Source organism: Plutella xylostella, chromosome 5 (genome assembly GCF_932276165.1).
Source record: "Plutella xylostella chromosome 5, ilPluXylo3.1, whole genome shotgun sequence".
Taxonomy (NCBI): domain Eukaryota; kingdom Metazoa; phylum Arthropoda; class Insecta; order Lepidoptera; family Plutellidae; genus Plutella; species Plutella xylostella.
The window spans coordinates 6,792,050-6,813,987 of NC_063985.1; the positions used below are offsets into that span (position 1 = coordinate 6,792,050).

General features: G+C 39.3%; 2 protein-coding genes across 4 annotated transcripts; both read right to left on the reverse strand.

Moving 5' to 3' along the window:
* Positions 1-204: 204 nt before the first annotated feature.
* Positions 205-8,728, reverse strand: LOC119692435 (casein kinase II subunit alpha). Of its 3 annotated transcripts, none has more exons than XM_038113126.2 (7): positions 8,655-8,728; positions 3,950-4,236; positions 3,153-3,340; positions 2,850-3,042; positions 2,188-2,417; positions 1,515-1,663; positions 205-1,210 (listed from the first exon to the last, which is right to left on the reverse strand). In XM_038113126.2, exons 1-7 carry the CDS (start codon positions 8,698-8,700, stop codon positions 1,122-1,124), a joined length of 1,182 nt encoding a protein of 393 aa, XP_037969054.1. In that variant the 5' UTR covers positions 8,701-8,728; the 3' UTR covers positions 205-1,121. The 3 variants fall into 3 exon arrangements, with proteins under 3 accessions (XP_037969054.1, XP_037969055.1, XP_037969057.1); XM_038113127.2 differs by lacking the exon at positions 8,655-8,728 and adding an exon at positions 4,603-4,802; XM_038113129.2 differs by lacking the exon at positions 8,655-8,728 and adding an exon at positions 4,392-4,560.
* A 200-nt stretch (positions 8,729-8,928) lies between these two features.
* LOC105389470 (trafficking protein particle complex subunit 8) lies at positions 8,929-21,444 on the reverse strand. Its single transcript, XM_038113120.2, has 18 exons — positions 21,184-21,444; positions 20,827-20,988; positions 20,420-20,708; positions 20,067-20,211; positions 19,907-19,979; positions 19,720-19,823; positions 19,352-19,540; positions 19,155-19,255; positions 18,598-18,846; positions 17,935-18,217; positions 17,344-17,529; positions 16,834-17,137; positions 16,391-16,679; positions 16,164-16,314; positions 11,783-12,005; positions 11,043-11,287; positions 10,009-10,817; positions 8,929-9,791 (listed from the first exon to the last, which is right to left on the reverse strand). The coding sequence occupies exons 1-18, from the start codon at positions 21,338-21,340 to the stop codon at positions 9,548-9,550; spliced, it is 4,203 nt and encodes a 1,400-aa protein (XP_037969048.2). The 5' UTR covers positions 21,341-21,444; the 3' UTR covers positions 8,929-9,547.
* Positions 21,445-21,938: the final 494 nt, after the last annotated feature.

Here is a 21,938-nt window from a genome sequence, read left to right on the forward strand (position 1 = left end):
GAGGTGAAGTGGTCCGTGTCGCAAAGTAACAACTGGCGGTGCTCTCTTATCTTGGTGGTTTGATGGTAATATAACATGCTCCAGACAGCCCATGCATGCATTCAAAACCAAGTTTTAGATATATAAAGCTCTAGCTGCTTGGACCCCAAGATCCGAATCCCGCACACCGGCTGAGTGATATCCCTCCATGCACCAATGAGACAGTTTTAAATTCAGAAACAGTTTATTGAAACTAATAGAAATTAGGTATCATCACATATCATATAGGTATGATCAACAAGGCTCACATAAAATTGAAGAGACTTTTTAGCTGAATTGTTTCTTTATTCTATATGTATAAAGACGGCTAACGTAACTTACTAAGAACATAGCAATATAGAAACAAGATTAATTTATTAATTCGACGTCTTACTAAAACAGTGTTACTGGTCTCCCTCATAAAAAAACAACTAAGTAATTAAAAGAAAACGATTAATTTAATCATATTAAAATTTTGTATTTATATCACACATATCTACATATTATTTCTATTACATAAATACAAAATTTTAAATAATAATATACCAACCAATAAGCTTTTAACCAAATATTCGCAAATGGTATGCAAGTGTTATTTATACAAATAATTACAATATCATCAATACCATAGTTAAATGCAAAAGATCAAGTGCAACGAACAGAGTAATGAACCACAGTAAGTTCCTTCTTTTTACTTCATGTAAAAAATAAATATTTTACATCATCATTCTGTTTGTTAAATTTGAAATTCACAAATGGTATGTTGTAACAAAGAATGTTAAGCCTATTTCATTTCACTTAAGACGTAGTAAATCCATTCTGCATGAACTGTATACCACAGGTTTTAACACTTTTAAAATAATTTTAAACCAGATTTACTATTTTTAAACACTAAATTATATTGTCTCTCCAAAAGTGTATTTTCATGTCACAAGCATTTTCAAACATTGGCAATAGTTTAGCGGAGTTGACCAAGGGTGACATCACTGAGTGTGTTACACTGGCAGTCTTCATGTCATGCCATGTATCTTCTGGAATCTTGTTGTATAAGTAAATATTTAATACATAGGATATAAAGAATGAATTAGTCTTTATAACAACTATTATTCTGCTGAGTTTATTGGTCCTTGCAATGAATTAGGGGTTGGAGAGTTAGAGGACACCATTCTGCCTTGTTCCTTCACAATAGGATCTGAAATAAAAAGTTACTATGAAAATTTGTTTTAAAATGAACATTATGACATAAATTACATGATGGACAAAGAAAAAGAGATACATAGGGCGTCAACTGCAGGAGACGAACAAAACGAAACAACTCCAGCATTATAACTACAGGATCTCTCTCCACCAAGGCTGGAGTTGTTTGCTAGAAACTCCAATGAAGAAATCACCCAAATAAACATTTCCGAAACAATTACTTATAATATGTATTAGGTAGGTAAAGTTGAGGTCAAAATGGCATATAAATAACAACTACTCATTAGGTAATTACTTACAAAAGTATGGATGATCCATAGCTTCACGCGCTGTGTAGCGTTCGTAGTGGTCATAACGAAGAAGACGATCAAGGAAGTCTAAAGCTTCTGGAGACACCAGGTGTTGATTTTCAGAGTGCACAAACCTTTCCCATCGCTTGCGAGAATGCCTAGAAAAATATGAGTAGTTAATAAAGAATCAATGAGTATCATATCTCAACTGGAACAAAATACGGATCTGACATTCCAATTGATTAGTGAAAAGTTAACAAAATAATCTAAGGGAAGCGAGGGACGCCACCTAGCGGTAGACGCACGGCACTAACTCAGCACTGCTTAAACAGTGAGAAATAGTAAAAAATACTTCCAGTTATAATATGAAAATGAATGGAGTCATAATATTTGTATGTCTATCAATATTCCTACCTACTCTAACTTATGATTTGACCGCCATTTTCATTTAGTTACTTTATCTGTATGCATTGTTACCTGCCAAGCACCAGTCGCTAGGGTTAATGGAACTGCCAGATAAGCCCAGCTTGACATACCCAGTTTCAACTTTATTGATTTCTTACCATCTGATTTACGAAAATATTCAGCAACATGTTTAAAAATTTTTTTTAAATAATGCCTGGTCATCCAGCTTACAAAACAAAGTAAAAACCAATTGAAAGTGATTAAAGTAGCAATTTACCTCCCAAGAATATCATTAAACCGTGGATCAAGGTCTATATGATATTTGTCCAAATATTCAAGAAGCTCTTCAGTGCCAAGAACTTTCGCAATACGCACGAGCTGGTCATAGTTATCATGACCATGGAAGAATGGTTCCTTGCGGAAGATCATGGACGCCAGCATGCAGCCCAGAGACCACATGTCCAGTGAGTAGTCATACATTTGATAATCTACAAGGAGCTCCGGACCCTGTAATAATACAAGTACACAAATTATGCCCATACATACTGGAAACAATTTGAGCGTGGGAAAACAGAATCTATTCTTACACCAGGTGCATACAGTCAGCTGAGGGTTTAAACTATACATAAGTTGTGTATACCAGGCAGCAAAAGTATAATTTTATTATTCCATGGACTAACTGTTTGGTTAAATTAATATAGTAGTATTCTATACTTAGTAAAATTTAGCATACACTACTGAAACATAAGATTATTTGAAATTATTGTTTAGATACATTTTATTTACATGTTAATTTATTTATAGCATCAGCATATACCCTGTGAAACTTAATAGTTATTAGTTTTTAGACCCAAATTGATACCCTGTCTTGTCTTAATATACACAATTACCATAAATGGTAGTGAAAAACTAATTTCTTGATAAATACACTTTTCTCACCTTGAAATATCTTGAAGCCACTCGGACATTGTACTCTTGACCTGGGTGATAAAATTCAGCTAAGCCCCAGTCAATAAGACGCAGCTTCCTGTTGTCATGATCAATCATGACATTGTGAGGCTTGACATCTCTATGCATGATGCCCATACTGTGACAGTAGTCTAGAGCTTTCAACAGCTCATACAAATAATACCTGAACAAGAAAACAATCATTACAATATTGCTTATTTTCTGCTAGTAGAACATTAATAGTTGTTTAGGTTATTAAACATATTTATTTGTAATTATTGTAAAATTATCAACCTTATGTCATAATCCGATAGAGTTTGATACAGTTGCTTGAAGTCAGTGTTGTTGACATGTTCAAAAATTAATGCAGGAGTACGAGAAACAGGATCTTTAACAACAGCTTGTAATGTTATTATATTTGTGCCTCCTCTTAAGTTTTCTAATATTTTTATTTCTCTTTTAATCTTCTTCTTCTTGACAGGCTATAAAAGAAATAAGACATCTTGAAAACCTAGCTAAAATAAACATTAGTACAGAATAGTTATTCATCATCATCTCAGACATAGGATGTCCACTGCTGAACATACGCCTCCCCCAATGTTTTCCACCTTGTCCTATCGGAGACAGCGCTCGCATCCAGCATTATTGGAAAGAATGTTTAAGTCATATTAACAAGAAAAAAATTGGCCAAGCTAACATGTCATCCCTGGGCTCTATTATGGGTGCATAAAAGGAGCATCCTTGAATGATATAGCAACTGTAGATTATTTTGAACATTGGGAGCCCCCTGAGCATTCAGCCACTAATCTGACAGGATAATCTTTTCACCACAGTAAAAATATATACTTCAGTTCTAGTGTCTACCACTGATACACTTAGAAGACCATTCACATATTCAGTCACATAGATGCCAGTTTTTTTTATTAGATTAAGATTAGCCAGATTCTTGAGTGTGTGCAGGATTAATGATTCATATACAAAAATGCATATCATGCTACATCAAACAAGTAGGATAATTTGTCCTCTGGCTCAAGTATGCCTCATGCTAATGTGATTTATTTTACTAATATTAATATTTGTGCAGAACTTACCTTCAGTATTTTCACTACACATTTCTCATTATTTGTGATATTTATTGCTTCGAATACTTCACTGTATTTTCCTCGACCTAGCTTGCGGACCAACTGGTAATCATCTTGATTGCCCCAATCAACAACATAGCTTTCATAGTCCCAATATTCTCTCGTTTTCTGTGAATTCACATCGGCATATACCCGAGCTCTACTAGGTACTGCCATTGTACTAAACCTCGGCCCACCTAGAGTTTTATTGAACAAGCTCTCTCCGGATATCGCGTAAGTCTTCTTGATTAACGATGCTGTAAGAAAATATTTTCAACGTCACAACGAATTAAATCACAGTTTCACTATTACGTTTATGCAATGTAAGCCGAAAACAAAAGTGAGTATAGTAATAATACTGATATAGCTTGACTTGTAGCAAGACACGAATCATTAGGTGGTAGTGTATAACCTAAAATCAGCTAATGATATCACATAATTTCGAGACACAACAAATATTTTTTAGGATTTGCACACTTATAAGAACACATTGTGATACACTAAAATTTTACTACATATCACAGCAGAAGTTCGATTAATTTTGAAAGTCTTTTGAAAGAAAAACGCACGCCATTACTCTACTCGCCAAATGAGCGAATTATTCAATGAAGAGGTTTCCATACCTAACACATTACTGAGGTTTAGCGTAATTTTAATGTTATTTCATTTCAGCAGACATAGAACTTCCTAAAAATTTACAATTTCGATGAAGCCCAAGCTACAAAAAACACTTTTTTATCACAAATATATCCGGCTCAAATTCAGTAAAATTCAAGATGGACGCCCGCCCATGTCGGTATCGGTCGCCCATCCATAGACAATGCTGACAAAGCCTCTTCTATTCCCGCCAGTAAAGAATCGAACTCAGAATAATCGAATCGCTGAACACAATAGCTAACGAGAATAACAGCCGTTATAACGCAATATTAAACGTTTTTGTTATGAAATAAACATTTTATTGAATTTAAATGTTGTATTCTTCACAAATAAACCTTTTTTTACCAAGTTTGAAACTATACTTGACGTTACGTCAATTTCATGAGTTCGATTCTTTAATCGATTAAATTTCTGTAAACGTGGTTCACTTTTTTTTGTGGCCATAGATATACATTTAATATTTTTAATTTCTAAGCAGTAAAGAATGATACATTTATCAAGCCAACTTTATATTTTCTGGTTACGATTTTAAAAATATATAATATTTGGACCACTCTCTGGGACCGCTACACTCCACGAGCCTGTCTGATTCGCTATGACTGCAGCATGTTTATAATGCTATGTGCATGAAGTAAATAAACTGATGTTAATGCATTGAACCGCCACTTCATGTCCATAATCACCACCACCCAAAGATCACTGATCATTTATATTAACTAGCGGATTTAATGTGACTCTGTTAACTACCAAGCTTGGTCGAAGCTACCAAGTTGTTACCGAACATTGAGTGACATCACACAACGTGGTGATTTGTCTCCGTCCACATCAGAATAAATAACATCAGTGGTCGATCAGAATAATAACTTCCTCACATTAGAGTCTAGCCAAGGAACATGAGTACTCCTCCAAACCCTTATCGTTAGACAAGTAGTTACATATGTTCCTTGGTGCAACCGACGTGATATAGGGTAAATCGTGGTATAACTGGCATGTATCAGTAACTGGCACTTTGACTATAAAACTAAATATATTAAGCTTTTGGATATAGTAAGACCATCTTTGATGTGTTTACAGCAATCTCCAATTATTCATTGATATTATAGTTTAATTTTACGGCGCTAGGTGGGTATTTTCCGGCGCTGGAAATTATCTCAGTCAAAGCGGCGAAGATCGCCAAAAAAATGCACGTGCGTTAAGTTTTTCTTAAGGAGACACCAAAATTTGTATGGCCTGTTTTCGCGAAAATAAATAAGTTTTTGATAGTGTGACAATAACAAGGAAGTAGGGGAAGGTCTAAACAATATCATAATAGCCCGATTCACTGTGATTTTAGTTGCTTTTGAGTTATATTTGAGGGTGCTAGTTACTGAAATGTAATTTATATCTTCACTTAGTAACTGGCACCCCCCTGCCAGTTACTAATATTTTGAGTTTTGTGATTTTAAGCTATTTTATACCTTCTATCGACAGAAAATACGGTTTAAAGTGCACTGTAAAAACCCCCAGTGTCTAGGCAGCTTTGTTAGGCTGCCAGTTACTAATCTGCATACATTTTTTTACGTACCAATAACTGGCACTTACTGGTGCGGTAAACATTTCTTTCATGTTTCTTTTCAGAAAAATCACTAAAATCAAGGCAATCTACAGTAGTCTGTAATTGTCCACTGCTAGACTTCTCGCCAGCAGTGACACTGCACTCTGTTCTCGACCTTCCTCATCCAGCCACTACCGGTCAGCTTTATAAGGTTGTTGGTCCAGCTGGCCCGAAGGTATCCGCCGCTACCATTGCCTGTTCGTGGTCTCCACTCTAGAGCTCGTTGGCTCCACTGGTCATCGGTTCTTCGGCAGCTATGGCCTGCCTAATGCCACTTGAGCATACAGAATTTAAGAGCTATATCGGTTACTCAAGTTCTCTTACGGATTACCTTATTTCTGATATGGTCCTTCAAAGAACCACCAATCTTTCCAATGCCCGCTGATCGATGTTGAATCGGTGGACCAGTCCAACCGTCAGTGTCCACGTCTATGATCCATACGTCATCACCAGTAAGACGCATTGACTGAAGACCTTTGCCTTCAGGCATTTATGTGAAAATTTGTCAAATCTTCCCTTATGCAGTCCAATCCAGTAATACATTTTTTGTTTTATGCACCTTACAGCTTCGTTTTCGAAGTTCCTTCTGCCTAGTCGAATAGACTGTCCAAGGTAGACATAATATACTGTTGCTGCATTAAGGCCGCTATGCATGTTACAACGAGGGAATTCCAGAACTGCCCAGGTCTAAATGGAATCAAAGGCTTTCTTATAGTCCTTGAAGAACTTGATAGAAACATGGTTCGTGATGACCTTATAAAACAGCTTGAAAACATGATTAAACCAAATTGGTTAAAGAGCTTCTGAAGCTGTTCGAGGATAATAATAGCTTTCAGAAGAGCTTTACTAATTCTGTCTTTACCCAGAGCATGTGAAGCTGAAAGCCCTAAAAACCTTCAATTTCCGCAAGATATTTCAGCTTAGAGGCAACTATGCTACCGTCAGCAGTCTTCAACTTAGCCAGGTCACTTCTCCCAAGCTGCTGAATGAATACATCAAGGTCCACAAGCATTTGATTTCTCAATTTCCGTTTCCAAATCCAAGGGTTTCTCGATTTGTTGCATTCATATGGACCCACGATTCGTCGCATACTTGTACTGTCATTTTGTCGTAGAAGTCGACCATTACAACGGTGATTTTGTGTCTTACCGGTACAGAACCTGGACAGGTAATTGTACATTACCTAATATCAAATATATTATTGATTTTAGAGTACTTATTGACCTAATTGCATGATTTTTTAAAAGGTGCCAGTTACTGAAACATCATGTGACAGTTACTAATTTTTACTGCCAGTTACTAGGTTTTTTGGGGGTAGTGGATATAAACTTCATTAAAATCGAATATTAATCATATATCTTTACCATTTATGCCTATAATTGTTCGTCATCTTATTGACAGTAATTCAAGCCTACCAGTGCTTAAATCAGGCCAATACTTTATTTTTAATATATTTTTTGTGTTGCTAGTCGCTTAAACTGCCAGTTACTGGTACTTTTACCCTACCTACGTACCTATACACAACGCGCAGCTGAGTCGCCGTGCGTCAAGGCAACGCATATAACGCGTTGTTCGCAACGCACCGGAATGCAGCAATGGGGCCTCGCCCTTACATTGCATTTTACATCAGTATCTAGTAAGTACCTACATAGTAAATAGTATGGATAGGTACTGATTAGAAACTACCTACCAGACTCTAAACGTATTTCTCCACATTACCGTCATAAGCGCAACATAATTCTCAGCACAGCAGAGTACTTTGTTATGATGCTCACCATTGCTCAGCTTCTGGGACTCGCAGTGAGCCAAGCTATAAAACTATTGGAGCCTTGTCGTAAGCGCATGACCTGTGCTCCTTCAGACCCTAGGCATTCAGCAACTGACTCTAATCTGACTGGGGTGTATGAAAGGAACCCTCCCAGAGTGACGTATCAACTCTACTGGGTACGGGTGTACCTATAATATAGATTATTAGAATAGAACCTCATGTATCTGAATCTGAAGAGATGAAGCAAGGAACATAAGTACCTACTTCTGATTGTTCAGACCATAGACAATTATTTTTGTCTATGCTTAGACGGGTAAACCCACCGTACAAAATGACTTATGTAGAATTTAGGCTCGATGTATACCACCGGTCTTGCTATTTATGCTGAAGGCAAATATCGCGAAAAAATCTGGGCATTAAGGGCGTGCAGGTTTGCACAGCCCACACAGCTATCATAGATTGTCGTCTCATATTTTATCATCTATCCTCGCGGAGCTGATTGTTGCTCGTAACAGGCAGGACCTGTGTACATTAGGCTGAATTGTTGCCCAACACTGCTTGTTAGAAGAGCAATACTAGTCTTACCACTAAGATACGTACTTATACCTATGTATATATTATGGAATGCAATGATAATATCAAAATGTTATACTGACCCAAAAATATGAACACACAAAAGATCACTGATAGCCGAAAAATCATATTTATGAGCTTCAATCATTGACTACTTTTAGAAATAATATTTTACACCAATATTCAGATATTTTTGTAGCAACTAGAAAACTGGTGAAATAAGTAATACGTATAGTTTTTTATTTCTATGTCGTAAATATTATGAGCATTATGATACATTGAGAAAAGTATTAGGATTGGAACACGTAAAATACGATGATAAAATATGCAAGAAGAAAATGAATTTACAAAAAGTTATAGGTACTTATGATTTATATTTGCACGAATAAGGATTTTTGCCAAATATGTACATACATTTAAATAGCTATATATTTATTAAATATATATTTTTTACAATGTATCACATATTTTAGTAAAGAAGCCTATATTGTTTATAAATTTCACACCGAACTACTATTGCAAGAGTGATTCGTTACATCGTTTGATGGTAAAATACTATGAAGCACAAAAACATTGAATACTGTTTAGCAAATATTTTGATCTCTCTAGCCGATCATCACATAAATTCACTTATGCCTATCACTAAATGTACCGACGCACTTTACAACTCGGGCAACTAGTCAGATTGAACTGTGGTAATTATAGATTGTAGTCGACCTACTGAGAAGGTCGCTAACACATCGAAGCTTGCTTTATTTGCCATCCTTTAAATTGGTGAAAACCCGATCTCAATATCAAGGTAAACCACTAGCACTCAGTCCATTAAGATGTTTATCACGGCCGGTCGAAGTTAAAGGTGAGCTAAGTTCAATATTGCGCTATTATTCCGACGAACAATAAATATAGGTTTTTGACTTTTGGACTACCTATAATATACATAAAAAAGATTTAAATAAATAAGTTAAAGTAGATAAATTCAAGAGGTTTGTCTGACGACTAGCAGCGAGGAGTTGTTGCAGTGGTGCGTGGTGGCGGCGGCGCCCTGGCGGCAGGAGGTGAGCGTGAAGGCGCGGCCCACCAGGTAGGTACCGGGCGCGGCCGCCAGCGCTCGCACGCACACGCGCCGCGCCTCCCCGCCCTGGAGCGACACGCGCGCGCCCAGCGCCTCGCCGCCGCCGCCCGCCAGCGCGCCCGCCCAGCCCAGCCCGCACGACTCCTCCCTGCAACACAATATTTTATGTTACATACATTATATTATGTGCTTATTTTGCTGCAGCACGATAATAATTAATGGTAGAAATTGATAGTTATGCATGACTTCAGTAATCAATGTAAATAATAAAACATTATCATAAATCATATGGATCTGACGAAGCAAACTGTGGACTGTGAATCATCTAATGTTTGAATGGTTAACTTAACTACAAAATTACCCACCTTTTCTTAGACATGTCAATAAACGCCTGTACAGGAACCGCGTAGCAGTTGATTATATTAATCGTTATCGGTATCATACACAGTCTGTTCTGTTCGAAATTGTGATTTATTTGTGTGGAATGTTCTAAGTTGAATAACACAATGTTGTCTTTCTTGTTCTTGTGTTTCTCGTGAGTCAGGTCTATTTTGGTGTCGCTCTCATCGAGGGGTAGATTGATGCCGTCGCGGGCGCGGTCGCCGGTCGTGGCCTTGTTGAAGCAGTCGAGCCAGAGGCAGTGTTGTCCTATGACGGGCTTGCCCCGCGCGGGGTCGAGCAGCTTCCAGCGCACCACGAACATGCTCTGTACGAGGCCACAGCTCTGCGGCTTGTTGTCGCGGATGAAATATTCTTCGTCCTCCACGAATGACGTCTTGTACTCGACGACGAATTTAGAGTAGGGGCTCTCGTTTATATTGGGTGCGCTATCCGGGCTTCCTTTCGCTATTTTGAGGCTGGACCACTCTATTTTGTCGTCGGGGAGGGGGTGTTGTATGCGGGTTGCCTCGAGCACGAGGTGTGTCTTCTCGCGGGGCGCGAGGGTGTCGTTCTTGTCCCTGGCGGCGGCGACGCAGGCGGCGAGCGCCCAGCGCCGGCCCAGCAGCGCCGCGTCCAGCACGCTCAGTGCCCCCGCCCCCCCCGCCGCGCCCGCGCCGCCCGCCCCGCCCTCGCCCACGTTCTTCACCTCCACGGCGAGGCACATGCGCTCCACGGCGCCGTCGCCCGCCGTGGCCATGCTGCGCCGAGGAGTCGCTGTTATTTCCACTGCTTCCTGCAAAATTATAAGTTCATGTAATGAATACTAGATTTATAGATTTAGATATTGACTCTTACCTTCTTGTTAAGCAGTTTGACACCACATCATTATCTAATCATTGTTATGAATTTCTCCTCGAACTCATTATTAATTATAGCAGCGTCGATATTAGACATTTGAAAATAGTCAATATTAAAACCGAAATATACATTAGGTACTTTAAATAAACGAGTAGTGTACCGTGACATTGAACCGGAACACGTGTCTGAGCAGCCGGTAGCCGGTGGCGGGCGGCTCGGGCTCGTAGTACGCCAGCAGATATAGGTCCGGCGCGTGCCGCCGCGGCCGCAGCAGCAGCGTGGCGCGCGCCCCCGCCGCGCTGGCCAGCCGCCCCCCGGCCCCCGCGACCCCCGCGCCGTCCCCCGCGCCCCGCACGTGCCGCGCCGCCGCCGCGCGCCACGACCGCAGCCGCGCTGTGCGCTCCTCTGTGGGAACGATTATGGATTTTTATGACTGTATTTTTATAGTTATTGAAATTTAAATGTTTATAGCATTCAATCAGTTCAGAGTATAGTGGTACTAGGTACCTTAGAGTTAGTGACTTGTAGGTATATTATTATTAATAAAAAAACATGAAAGAAAGCAACATGGTTTAAAAATAAATTAATGAATATGTGGTGACATCACACACGGCTCTCCGACCCCAAACTAGGCAGAGCCTGTGATATGGGTGTGGAACAGCTGATATATCTACACAAATTCATAGATAGACACAAATTAATTAGATAAACGACGTCTGGTTGTCGCACAAGGCAAACACAAATGCTCATCACACAGATGTTTGCCCTGGGAGGGATTCGAACCCTCGGCCCCAAGCTTCGGTAGCAAATTCACTACCGCCTTAGCTACGGTGCCGTCAAGATCCCCTTAAATATTCTTCCTTCCTTTATTCTAACTCCCAAAAACATCCGAACCCTCACCAGAAAGCGTCAACGGCTCCTGGAACTTGTCTTCAAAGAGCATCGCGAAGCCCTCCTCCTGATCCGCCGCGGGGGCGGGGGCGGGGGCGAGCTGCATGCAGTCCGGGTGCGACGCGGCCAGCAGCAGGCGCCGCAGCCCCCGCGGCCCCGCGTTGCGCAGCTCCACGTCTATGGAGCGGAGCTCGCCGCTGATGGCGTCGGGGCTCGTCTCGGAGAAGGTCATCTGTTTGGGGTTTGGGGGTGTGAAGGTAAATGATTGGTCGTGTGAAGAGCGCAAGATCGCATTAGAAACTGTAAAGTCAAATAACATTTGTAGCAGACCAGTTATTGGGTGAGAAAATGGCTGTATTTACTACTTCCAGCATATTTATCATTTATGTTAAAAACAATTTAAACTCCTCTGTTACTGAGCCCGACTTTAGTGATGCTAACTGTTTAAAATTAACTTTACCAAACAATATGATCATAGTGGCTTTATAGCGTTCACCATCCATTACGAATATAGATAACTTCCTAGTATCTTTGGATAACGTATTAAATATATCAAATAACTCTGCTGATATTATTGTCGCAGGTGACATTAATATTAATATTCTGCCAGCATCTGACGACTCTCGTAAATCGGAGTACTTATGTCTAATGGCAGAGCACGGCTTGATACCAGCTATAACTTTGCCAACAAGACAAAAATCATGTATAGATCACATTTTTCTGAAAACGAAACACAATTCACTGGGCATAGTATGCAAATCATCAGTCACCGATCACGATATCTCGTTAGTCGCTTTAAATATTGGGTCTATTCTATTTCTATTTCTATTTCTCTGTGGGGGTGTAAGTACCTGCACCTGGCTCTCTCGAGTGGAACCTTTGTGCATATCCCCAAGGTCTAAACTGCCTTCCTAAGCTTGGACCATTTCCCACCACGCTGGTCCACTGCGGGTTGGTGGGTTCACATATCTAGATGTGCTAGATCTAGATATGCAGGTTTCCTCACGATGTTTTCCTTCACCGTAAGAGCGATGGTATACATTGTACTTAAGTTAAAAGAACTCATTGGTACATGTCAGCGCCGGGATTCGAACCCGCATCTCTTGATTGAGAAGCGGGCGCTCACCCGACTGAGCTACCACCGCTCTAAATATTGGGTCAAAAATATGTAAATCTAACAAACTTAAAAATAAAATCAACTATTCTGCTGTAACTACTGAATTAAAACATCTTGATTGGACTGATGTAACAACTTCAACAGATGTATCTGAAAGTACCACTATTTTTACCAATAAACTTAGTGAAATTATCAATAACAACACAACAAAAATCAAAGTAAGTAAATCAAAATCTAATATTAAACCATGGATCACCCCAGGTTTAATTAGATGTATGAAAAATAGAGATAAGCTGCACATGAAACACCGAAAATATCCAAACGATTCTACTGCACGTTTAATATACTATAGGTACAGAAACTTCTGCGCTGATATACTACACAGAGTCAAAGCTGATTATGAAAACAGAGAACTAGCCAAACATAAAAAAGACCCAAAAAAGTTGTGGAGCACCATCCGTGATATTTGTGAAATATCAAATAGCAAAGCGAATTCCTCCAGTGAACTATTCAATAAAACAGAAACCCACAAAGAATCGACTAATAAATGTAACGAATATTTTACTACATTAGGTTCAAAACTAGCAAACTCTATCCTAGATCGCACAAATGAAACGGAAGAACACCTTGCTACTTTAGCATCATCATCCATTTCATCACAATCATTCTTCATGCAACCAACGGATGAGGTTGAAGTGCTTAGTTATATTCGTCAACTCAAAGAAAATGTAGCACCAGGAATTGACAACATTAATAACTCAATTGTTAAACTTATCGCACCTTACATCATACAACCTCTCGTACACATTTTCAATCTAAGTATTTCCTGTGGTATTTTTCCGGATATCTGGAAATTAGCCTCCATCACACCAATTCATAAAGCCGGCAGTAAGGAATCACCCTCTAACTATCGCCCAATCGCTCTCCTTTCAGTTTTTTCTAAGCTTCTAGAAAAAATTGTCAATAACAGATTGGTAAACTATTTGGAATCGAATAATAAAATTTCTTCCACCCAATTCGGTTTTCGTCGAGGCAGATCAACTGAGGATGTAGTATCACTTTTAATCAATTCAGTGTCTACACACTTAGACAAAGGCAAGTGCTGTATCGGTGCCTTTTTAGATCTGGCCAAGGCTTTCGATACGGTATCAATCAAAATTCTCATGAGAAAACTCGAAAACCTTGGAATAAGAGGCATACCACTAGACTGGTTTTTCAGCTACCTCACTGACCGGCGACAACTGGTTAAGATAGGAGACACTTACAGTGACCCCTTACCTATAAAATATGGAGTTCCACAAGGAAGCATTCTAGGACCCACGCTCTTTATTATATACATAAATGATATTTCATCGGCCTTTCCTCCCTCATCAAATGCCGAAGTCATCTGCTATGCAGATGATACAGCCCTCATTTTTCACGATAATTCCTGGCAATCTGTCCACCTGCAGACTACAAACGGTCTATCACTTATATCAAAATGGCTATCTAGGAATTTATTAACGCTAAATTCAGATAAAACGAAATACCTCTGCTTTCACAAAACAGCCGCGTCCAAACCAGATTCTGTCCTAGAAGTAAAAATCCATTCATGTAATCTCTCAGATAACTTATGCTCATGTATCTCAATTGAAAGGACTTCCTCAATCAAGTACCTCGGCGTAATAATCGATGACAAATTAAACTTCCATAATCATCTACAATCACTAACGGGACGAGCAAGGAAGCTCATAAATATCATGCGTCTTTTGAGAAATGGAGCCACCCTGGAAACGTTAAATCTTGTTTATATAGCACTGTGTCAATCGGTGCTTAGTTATTGTATAAGCAGTTGGGGCGGCGCATGTAAAACAGCACTTATCTCTGTAGAAAGAGCTCAGCGCTCGATCTTAAAGGTTATGCTAAAAAAGCCAAGGCGTTTTCCAACAACAGAATTATACAATCTATGTAATGTTCTCACAATTCGCAAACTTTTCATTCTCAGAGTCATAGTATCACAGCATCGTAAAACGTTAAACTCAATTAACTATGAAAACATGTTAACTCGTAGAGTATTTAGAGTAGAGCCAGCCACTACTAACACAGTTTTTGGTCAAAAATTCGCTAATTTTCTGCATCCATATATTTATAACAAAGCTGTCAAAGAATGCGAACTACAACTCCTCACAGTGAAAGAAGCTAAGTTCAAAACACAAAATTGGCTAAAAAGTATGGATTATAATGACACAGAAGCTATATTGTGCATAATTAAATAAACTCCCGTATTAACAATAAAACTTAACGCTAATAAGTTTATATTTATTTATTTTTGATTACGTAATTATATTTTATCACTATCTTCATCATATTTATTTTACTTTTATATATTTATTTTATATATCAATAGTAGTATCTACATATATTTAATGTATATCTATACGAGTATATTCTTTAATGAATAAGCCACCTGTCAGACATTGGTAAATACTTTAGAATTAAATTCCTTAACAGACTACTCACGATACAGGCCAGGCCTAGTGTGAGGGTCACTGACACACTCATAGGAAATACACCACCAATATTATTTTTTGTATAAAGTTTTCTTTTTGTTACTTACTCGATTTTTTATTGTAATTCTTAAGTTTTTTATTTTCTTTTGATTACCATTTCATTTTTAAGTTAAGTACAAGTTAAATTTTTTTAAGTTCTTAAAAGTATTAATTTTTTAAGTTTTATGTTTTAGATGTTTAATGTTTTAAGTTTCTCACCTTAGATTTTTTAGTTTAAGTATGGTGTCAATAAAGAATTGAAAATAATTATTAAATTTAATTTAATTTATTATTTTATTGCACAACTAGCTGTTCCCGCGAGCTACGCTTCGCCTTAAAAAGTTTTCCCGCGGGAATTCCGGGATAAAAAGTAGCCTATGTTCTTTCTCAGGATCTAGACCATCTGTATACCAAATTTAATTCAAATCCGTTCAGTAGTTTTGGCGTGAAAGAGTAACAGACAGACAGACTCAGTTACTTTCGCATTTATAATATTAGTTAGGATTAGGATTAGGATGTACAAAAGTCATTATGTACAATCAGGTGGACTTAATACTAATACCATTTGCTTCCAGTAAACCTGTATAATGACTGCAACGAAGGAGGCGTTATAATTTCCAGGTCGATAGACATTGCGGATATACTTATACACCTGTATATTGGGGACAGTTAACCACCAAGAACATGACTGTTTATCAGCCCCTATCGGGATGAGTGGGCAACAACAATAAAATTAATAGATTACCTGTAAACATGGGGCGGATGGAGTGATGGTGATTCGTAAGCACTTATACAACTCGTTAGGCTTCTTGGTTCCAGCGTCTTCTAGGTTTAACTTTCCGGAGATACTTATAATCTTTCCACTGTCATTGTTTTCTTCACCCCCGCAGACTAGCCTGGAAAGAATGGCCTATAGTGTTTAAGGGCTAAGGATAAATTAATAGGTACACAAATAGTTATGAGAAATCTTACTTGTAAGCCACACCGCATATAATCAGCTGGCCAATTTGCAAAGGCGTCAACGCGAATGTCAATACTTCGGTACCTTCCGCCTCGATTATCACGGATTTTAACTTTTGTCCGAAAATAAGATTGTTTTCCGCTGTGCTGCCAGCTGCTACTGACGCCTCGTTGTTCAGCCACTCTTGAGGCTTGTCCATTTCTTCGGAATTTGGTAGAAATTTCCATAACAACTCCAGATCTTTCAGAACCAAAGCCACTTTGAGAGGGTTTTTCAGTGTTAGAGATATTTGAATTGGCTCTGAAATAAGTATAAAAATCGGAATTTATATTAGCCAGTTATTTCAGAAGAACTTGCTAATATAAACAAGTTGTTGTTTGAGGAAGTTTTTGATATTTCTGGTAAAATATGGCTTTACAATTTGCAAGTGATAAAACAACAACAAGAAACTTACCTCCTTGTGGCACGCTGGGGTTGGCATCAGTGACCACGGTGTACAGATTGACCGTGGGCTTGAAGATCATGGGCAGACCGCCCTTAGCCACTTGCAGCAGCATTTGCTCCATCTTGCTCCAGTACTTGTCATCATTGGGCCGGCTGGTGGTGACGTCATGGAGGGACACGGACGACGCGGGCACGCGGCCGGGGGAGGAGAGGGGCGCGGGGCCGGTGCACAGGACCGCTGTTCTGTTCCGCTCTAACAACGGCAGCGGTAATGTCGGCATCTCTTTCTGCATCTCGCCGCTTTCTACCCATTGCTGGAAGGTATACGTATATATTATAAGATTTATATGCGATATGATTTCGTGTTAAGTACCTGATATTATGAAGCAGTTTTTGGTCACAAAAATACACATTTCATGTTATAGAAGAAGATGATTAATAACGACACCGTTTGGAAGAAATGAAGACTCAAAACCAGCTCTTCAGATAATAATGATATTACGCTGCAAGAACAAATTACCTGATGCGCCATCATGTAGTCTCGGAGGAAGGCGCGGTGCTGCGCGCGGGGCTGCGGCGAGCGCGGCGCGAGGGGCGCGGCGAGCCACGCGGCGGCGTCGCGCGGCCGGCGCAGCGCGCCCGCCAGCCGGCCCAGCGCGAACTGCACGTGGTCCGTGGAGAGGCGCCACCCGCTGTATTCGTACACCTGGGGAAAGGGAGGTTAAACTGCACTTTTTTTAAAGCAAACTTTGTATTGGCTAGATCCACTGCTCTATGGACTCAGATGTTGTCTGGTGACGTAGGTATGACCTAGATGTCGGGGATCGCAGGTCACTATATAAATATATCACGTAGCTTTCTAAACGGGTTGCCTGCACTTTGTGTAAATTGGCCATAAATAGCAACTACAGGCTACCCAACTTAGGGCTTCTAGCCCTATTATTTAATTTAGGGCGCAAACGTGCCTAATGGGTTGCTGCAGCTCGTGAGACGAAAATTGCAGATGTTTCTGTCCGCAATACGTTGCATTTATTCATATTTATGCGGTTGGCTGTAAGATCCGACTAGAGCTCCGGTACATAACAAATCAGTTTAAACTAAACAAACATACCTGATACGCTTGTTTGTAGCACCTATACGCGTGCTTCTTCTGTCCTGCTTTTGAGAATCTATGTCCAGCCAGTACCATGTGGAAGGCGTACTTCCGGCACATGGCCCGAGCGCCCGGCCCCGAGAGGAAGCAGAGAGATGCCTGCTCCAGGAGCATGGCGCTGCGGAGGTCACTGTCCTCTGACGTCATGCGGATCAGCTGTTTCGCCGCCTCGCCGTGCAGGCCCGAGCTGCTTAGACATAGTGCTGATAGTAAAGTTGCGCGGACTGCGTATTGCACCATTCTGTAAGTTCAAAATTATCGGTTAAGACATTAGAATAAGCGTTATTTATTTGCGTAACACTATAGATAAGTAAATAAGTTCAGAACATCTTCTAACATGGCCCTTGTGAGTAGACAGGTACTGGATCGCATGAATAGAATGAACTGAATCTGGGCAATCAGACTTTCCCATATAAGGTCAAGTAGAATATCGACATAATAATAAATGTATTTAAAGTATGGTGGTTCGTTTACAGCTCGTTCCCATTATAGTATGGCCATTGAGAGAATGCGTTTTTGACAGTCGAAATCCCATAGATATTTGATGACTGCAAAGGAGAACCAACTTTAACGTCAAAAACGCATGTCTCTGTTCTCTACAACCATGTGATATGCACTAACCTGCAAGTATTCAAATACGTGACGATGCTCTCCTCCATATACGCATGCGTCTTCCTATTCGCCTCGGCGGCCATGAAGGCGCTGAGAGCCGCCATCTCGAGCGCGCCCGCGTAGCACAACCACGCCCCGTCTGCATAGAACTCTCGCTTGGCCGTGTGGTAGGTGTCGAAGGCGCGCGCCCACTGCCCGCACATGAACCACAGGTCACCGAGCCGCCGCAGCTGCAGCTCTGGGCAGTCGGATGAGTAGCTGGTGGGGAGGAGGGTTAAAATCGTGGTGAAGTGCTCTTGGGACAGCAGCTCTGTTAATAGGCACACAAGGGGGTAAGACAGATCTGGGTAAGATATACTAAAGGTTAAGGCTAACGCACATTTGACGCAGCGCGCTCCTTGGATATGTCTGTTTTTGATTTGTGCAGCAATTTTGGAGTTATATAAACAAGTCAATGTAGATTTTCTAGTGTTACGATATCATTAGTGAAGGTTAGAAATAGAAAGTATGTATACTTTTAAATAGAATAGTTACTGACACAAAGGTAAAATAGTTAATATACTTACATCACAGAATTATTAACTGTGTTATTTCCTGCTTTGCCGGTGCCAAACCAACGTTTGGTAGCAGATAGAAGGGACCTACTGACACCCTTACGATTTGCTACCTGAAAATGACAATTTAGAATGAAATAAATAAAAAATAATCTAGTTTATCATGATCATACATGTATAAGTATATAGTTGATTATAATTATACTTACAACTTCAGACAAACTTGATATTTGCCTTTCAATATAAGGTAGCAAAGATTTAAAGGCGTATTCTTGTAAAAACTTCTTAATGCCATCAACATCATTTGAGTTCAAAGCAGCTCCGTGCACCTCGGTCGACTGCTCAAACACTTTCCCAGCAATGCTTACACTTTCTGAACTGCCCGAAAATGAATGAGTCTGAAAGTTAACATCAAGAATATTTATAGTTGCTATTATGAGAATTATTCGAGGTTAGATTGCTAAATGGTCCAATGTAATTTGGTTCTTTGAGCAAGAAAAATCGCACTGTAGATGATTGATTTTTGATAGTCCAGTTTTGGAATTATTACCAATGAATTAAAATTAGTAAAGAGAACCTGCAAACTGTTAGCATTATCATATGAATCATTCTCGACGTTTGTGAGTGGATGTGGTGCTTCTTGATTAGTGGGTACACTGACATCACTGCCATCTTCTTCAACTGTAATAATATAATCATTTTTGTATGAATAAAATACAACTCTTATGGTAAGAACAGTATGCCACAGTTTCATCTTCACATACCATTAAGTGTAGAACCAGTTAATGGATCAAGTGGTGTACCTGCCATATTTGCCATGGGCGGGGTCATTTCAGTCTGTAATTTAAAACAAAACATAATTATGTTCAGGGTTTTTGTAACACTTGCAAAATTGCAATTTAATTTAAAATTAACACTTCATACATTAGAATCGGAATGACTCCTGATGTATGGTGCCCACAGGTCCACTGAGAGGAGTTGGTCAGTAGTGCTTCTTGAGTTGATGGCAATCATGAAACAATTGCCGCTATCAAAGGTTTGTTTCAGAGTCTCAAACATAGCATCTGCTCTGGAATCAAACAACAAAAGTTAGTATTGACTGATTGAATACATAAAGGTGGACAACCAACCAAAGATGGAGACGTTAAATTAATTAAATGAAATAGCTTGGCTCCTGAGTAGCAGTTGCAGATTAAGCACTAATAATAAAACTAAAATTATGGACTGGTTTCATAACAATTATAATAAAAAATACAATGTTTTCAAGAAATACTTACTTGTCATAGGATACACTTGAGGCATCATGAACAAGAACAAAAGACTTCAAAACATTACTGTTGAACCATTTGGGTAGTTTAGGGGGTGGTGTGTTTTGCAGTTGAGTAAATTGCTGATTTAAGGAGGTGAATGTGTCCACGATGTTCTCATCGAGGGTGCTGGCCACCAGCAGGCAGGACAGGAAGTGGTTGGTGAACTCATGATCCGAGGGGAACTGAACCTCTAAGTAGGTCTCTCTCCACGCCTCAAACCATGGGGTACTCTGAGGGACACTCAACTTTTTTCCATCTAAAATAAGAATTGATATTGATGTAGTTAATTAGTTAGTAAGAAAATTATCACAAAGCTTTTAATTCATGTAGAAATAAAGATGTATTTACATGTGTTTATATTTTTCAGTTCTTACCTAGTTCTAAAGCTGTAGTCCTCTCATTGTAGTTATGCAGGACAGCGTTGTTGAGCTGCCGCCGTGCCTCCGTCGGTGGAAGAGGCTTCCAGTTAACATCTCTCACTACTAATTTCCAATTTTTTACTGTGCAAAACGACCCGTTGGGCTCACGAAATTGACCTACAAATAAGTTGTATGAGTGCAAACATCTCTGAAGAGGACTGTTTGGTATGAAAGGGAGACAATATTAAGGTTTAGATGGGGGAGGATAAGACGTGCTCTCTTGATGAAACAAGGGAATTATGCACTTTAGTCAAGGGTGCATTTTGTTTATAATCTTTATAATGCGCAATTATACAGTGTCTATAAAATTACCTTCGGAATCTAGAGATGTAAATGGTTGCAGGAGTTCCACAAACGATAGATTATTCTTGGAAACTGCTGTTTCAGCTTTTGCACTAGACAATACGGCAACAATGGGCGAAAAAGACCCTTTGATGAATTCTTGCGCCGTCTTTCCGGACCTTGCCATGATTATAGAACTAGTATTTAATCAGAACATGTCACAAAATGCAATTTTATTGCAAATATTTTGATGAAAATTTGGATTTTTAAAATGTCAATACACAAATTTGTCAAGTTGACAAATCATACCAACATTACCAAACAAAAAACCAGATGACGGTTTTTTTTTACTCACAGATTACCACCACAATAAATGACAATCTATCGATTATGAATTTGTAAGTTGTATAATGAATGGCCCCCTATATCCAGAGAGAGTGCAGAGCCATCTAACGGGCAATAGCAAAACTTTTGCAACCTAATACAAATCCATAGAACTTGTGATTCAAAAGGAATATAAGGTACCAAACTACCAATTTACACGCACATGTAGACCTTCGAAAGGAAGGGGATCGCTTCATTTTTATTATTTTCAATCATTTCAATTTATTGATCATTAGAAATACAATGACCTACAAAACCAATTTAGAATTTACTTATTTATTTACACACACTGTATTCGATAGATCTGTGGTAAGATGTGTTTTACTGCTGCTTAGCGAGCAGCAGTATCAGCACGAAGAGCTATGGTGTGACCACTTTCAGAGTTAAATAGGATTTGCATT

Bases quoted from the DNA above. Each gene is read 5' to 3' on its own strand.
- LOC119692435 (XM_038113126.2), bottom strand. From the start codon at position 8,700: ATGATTTTTCGGCTATCAGTGATCTTTTGTGTGTTCATATTTTTGG. The intron at 3,043-3,152 runs GTTGATAATTTT...TTTCTTGTTCAG, and splicing joins CTATCGGATTATGACATAAG to GTATTATTTGTATGAGCTGT. The intron at 1,664-2,187 runs GTAAATTGCTAC...ATATTTTTCTAG, and splicing joins TTTAATGATATTCTTGGGAG to GCATTCTCGCAAGCGATGGG.
- LOC105389470 (XM_038113120.2), bottom strand. From the start codon at position 21,340: ATGGCAAGGTCCGGAAAGACGGCGCAAGAATTCATCAAAGGGTCTTTT. The intron at 18,218-18,597 runs GTTAGTGCATAT...TTGAACTTACAG, and splicing joins ACGTATTTGAATACTTGCAG to AATGGTGCAATACGCAGTCC. The intron at 17,530-17,934 runs GTATGTTTGTTT...CCCTTTCCCCAG, and splicing joins GCTACAAACAAGCGTATCAG to GTGTACGAATACAGCGGGTG.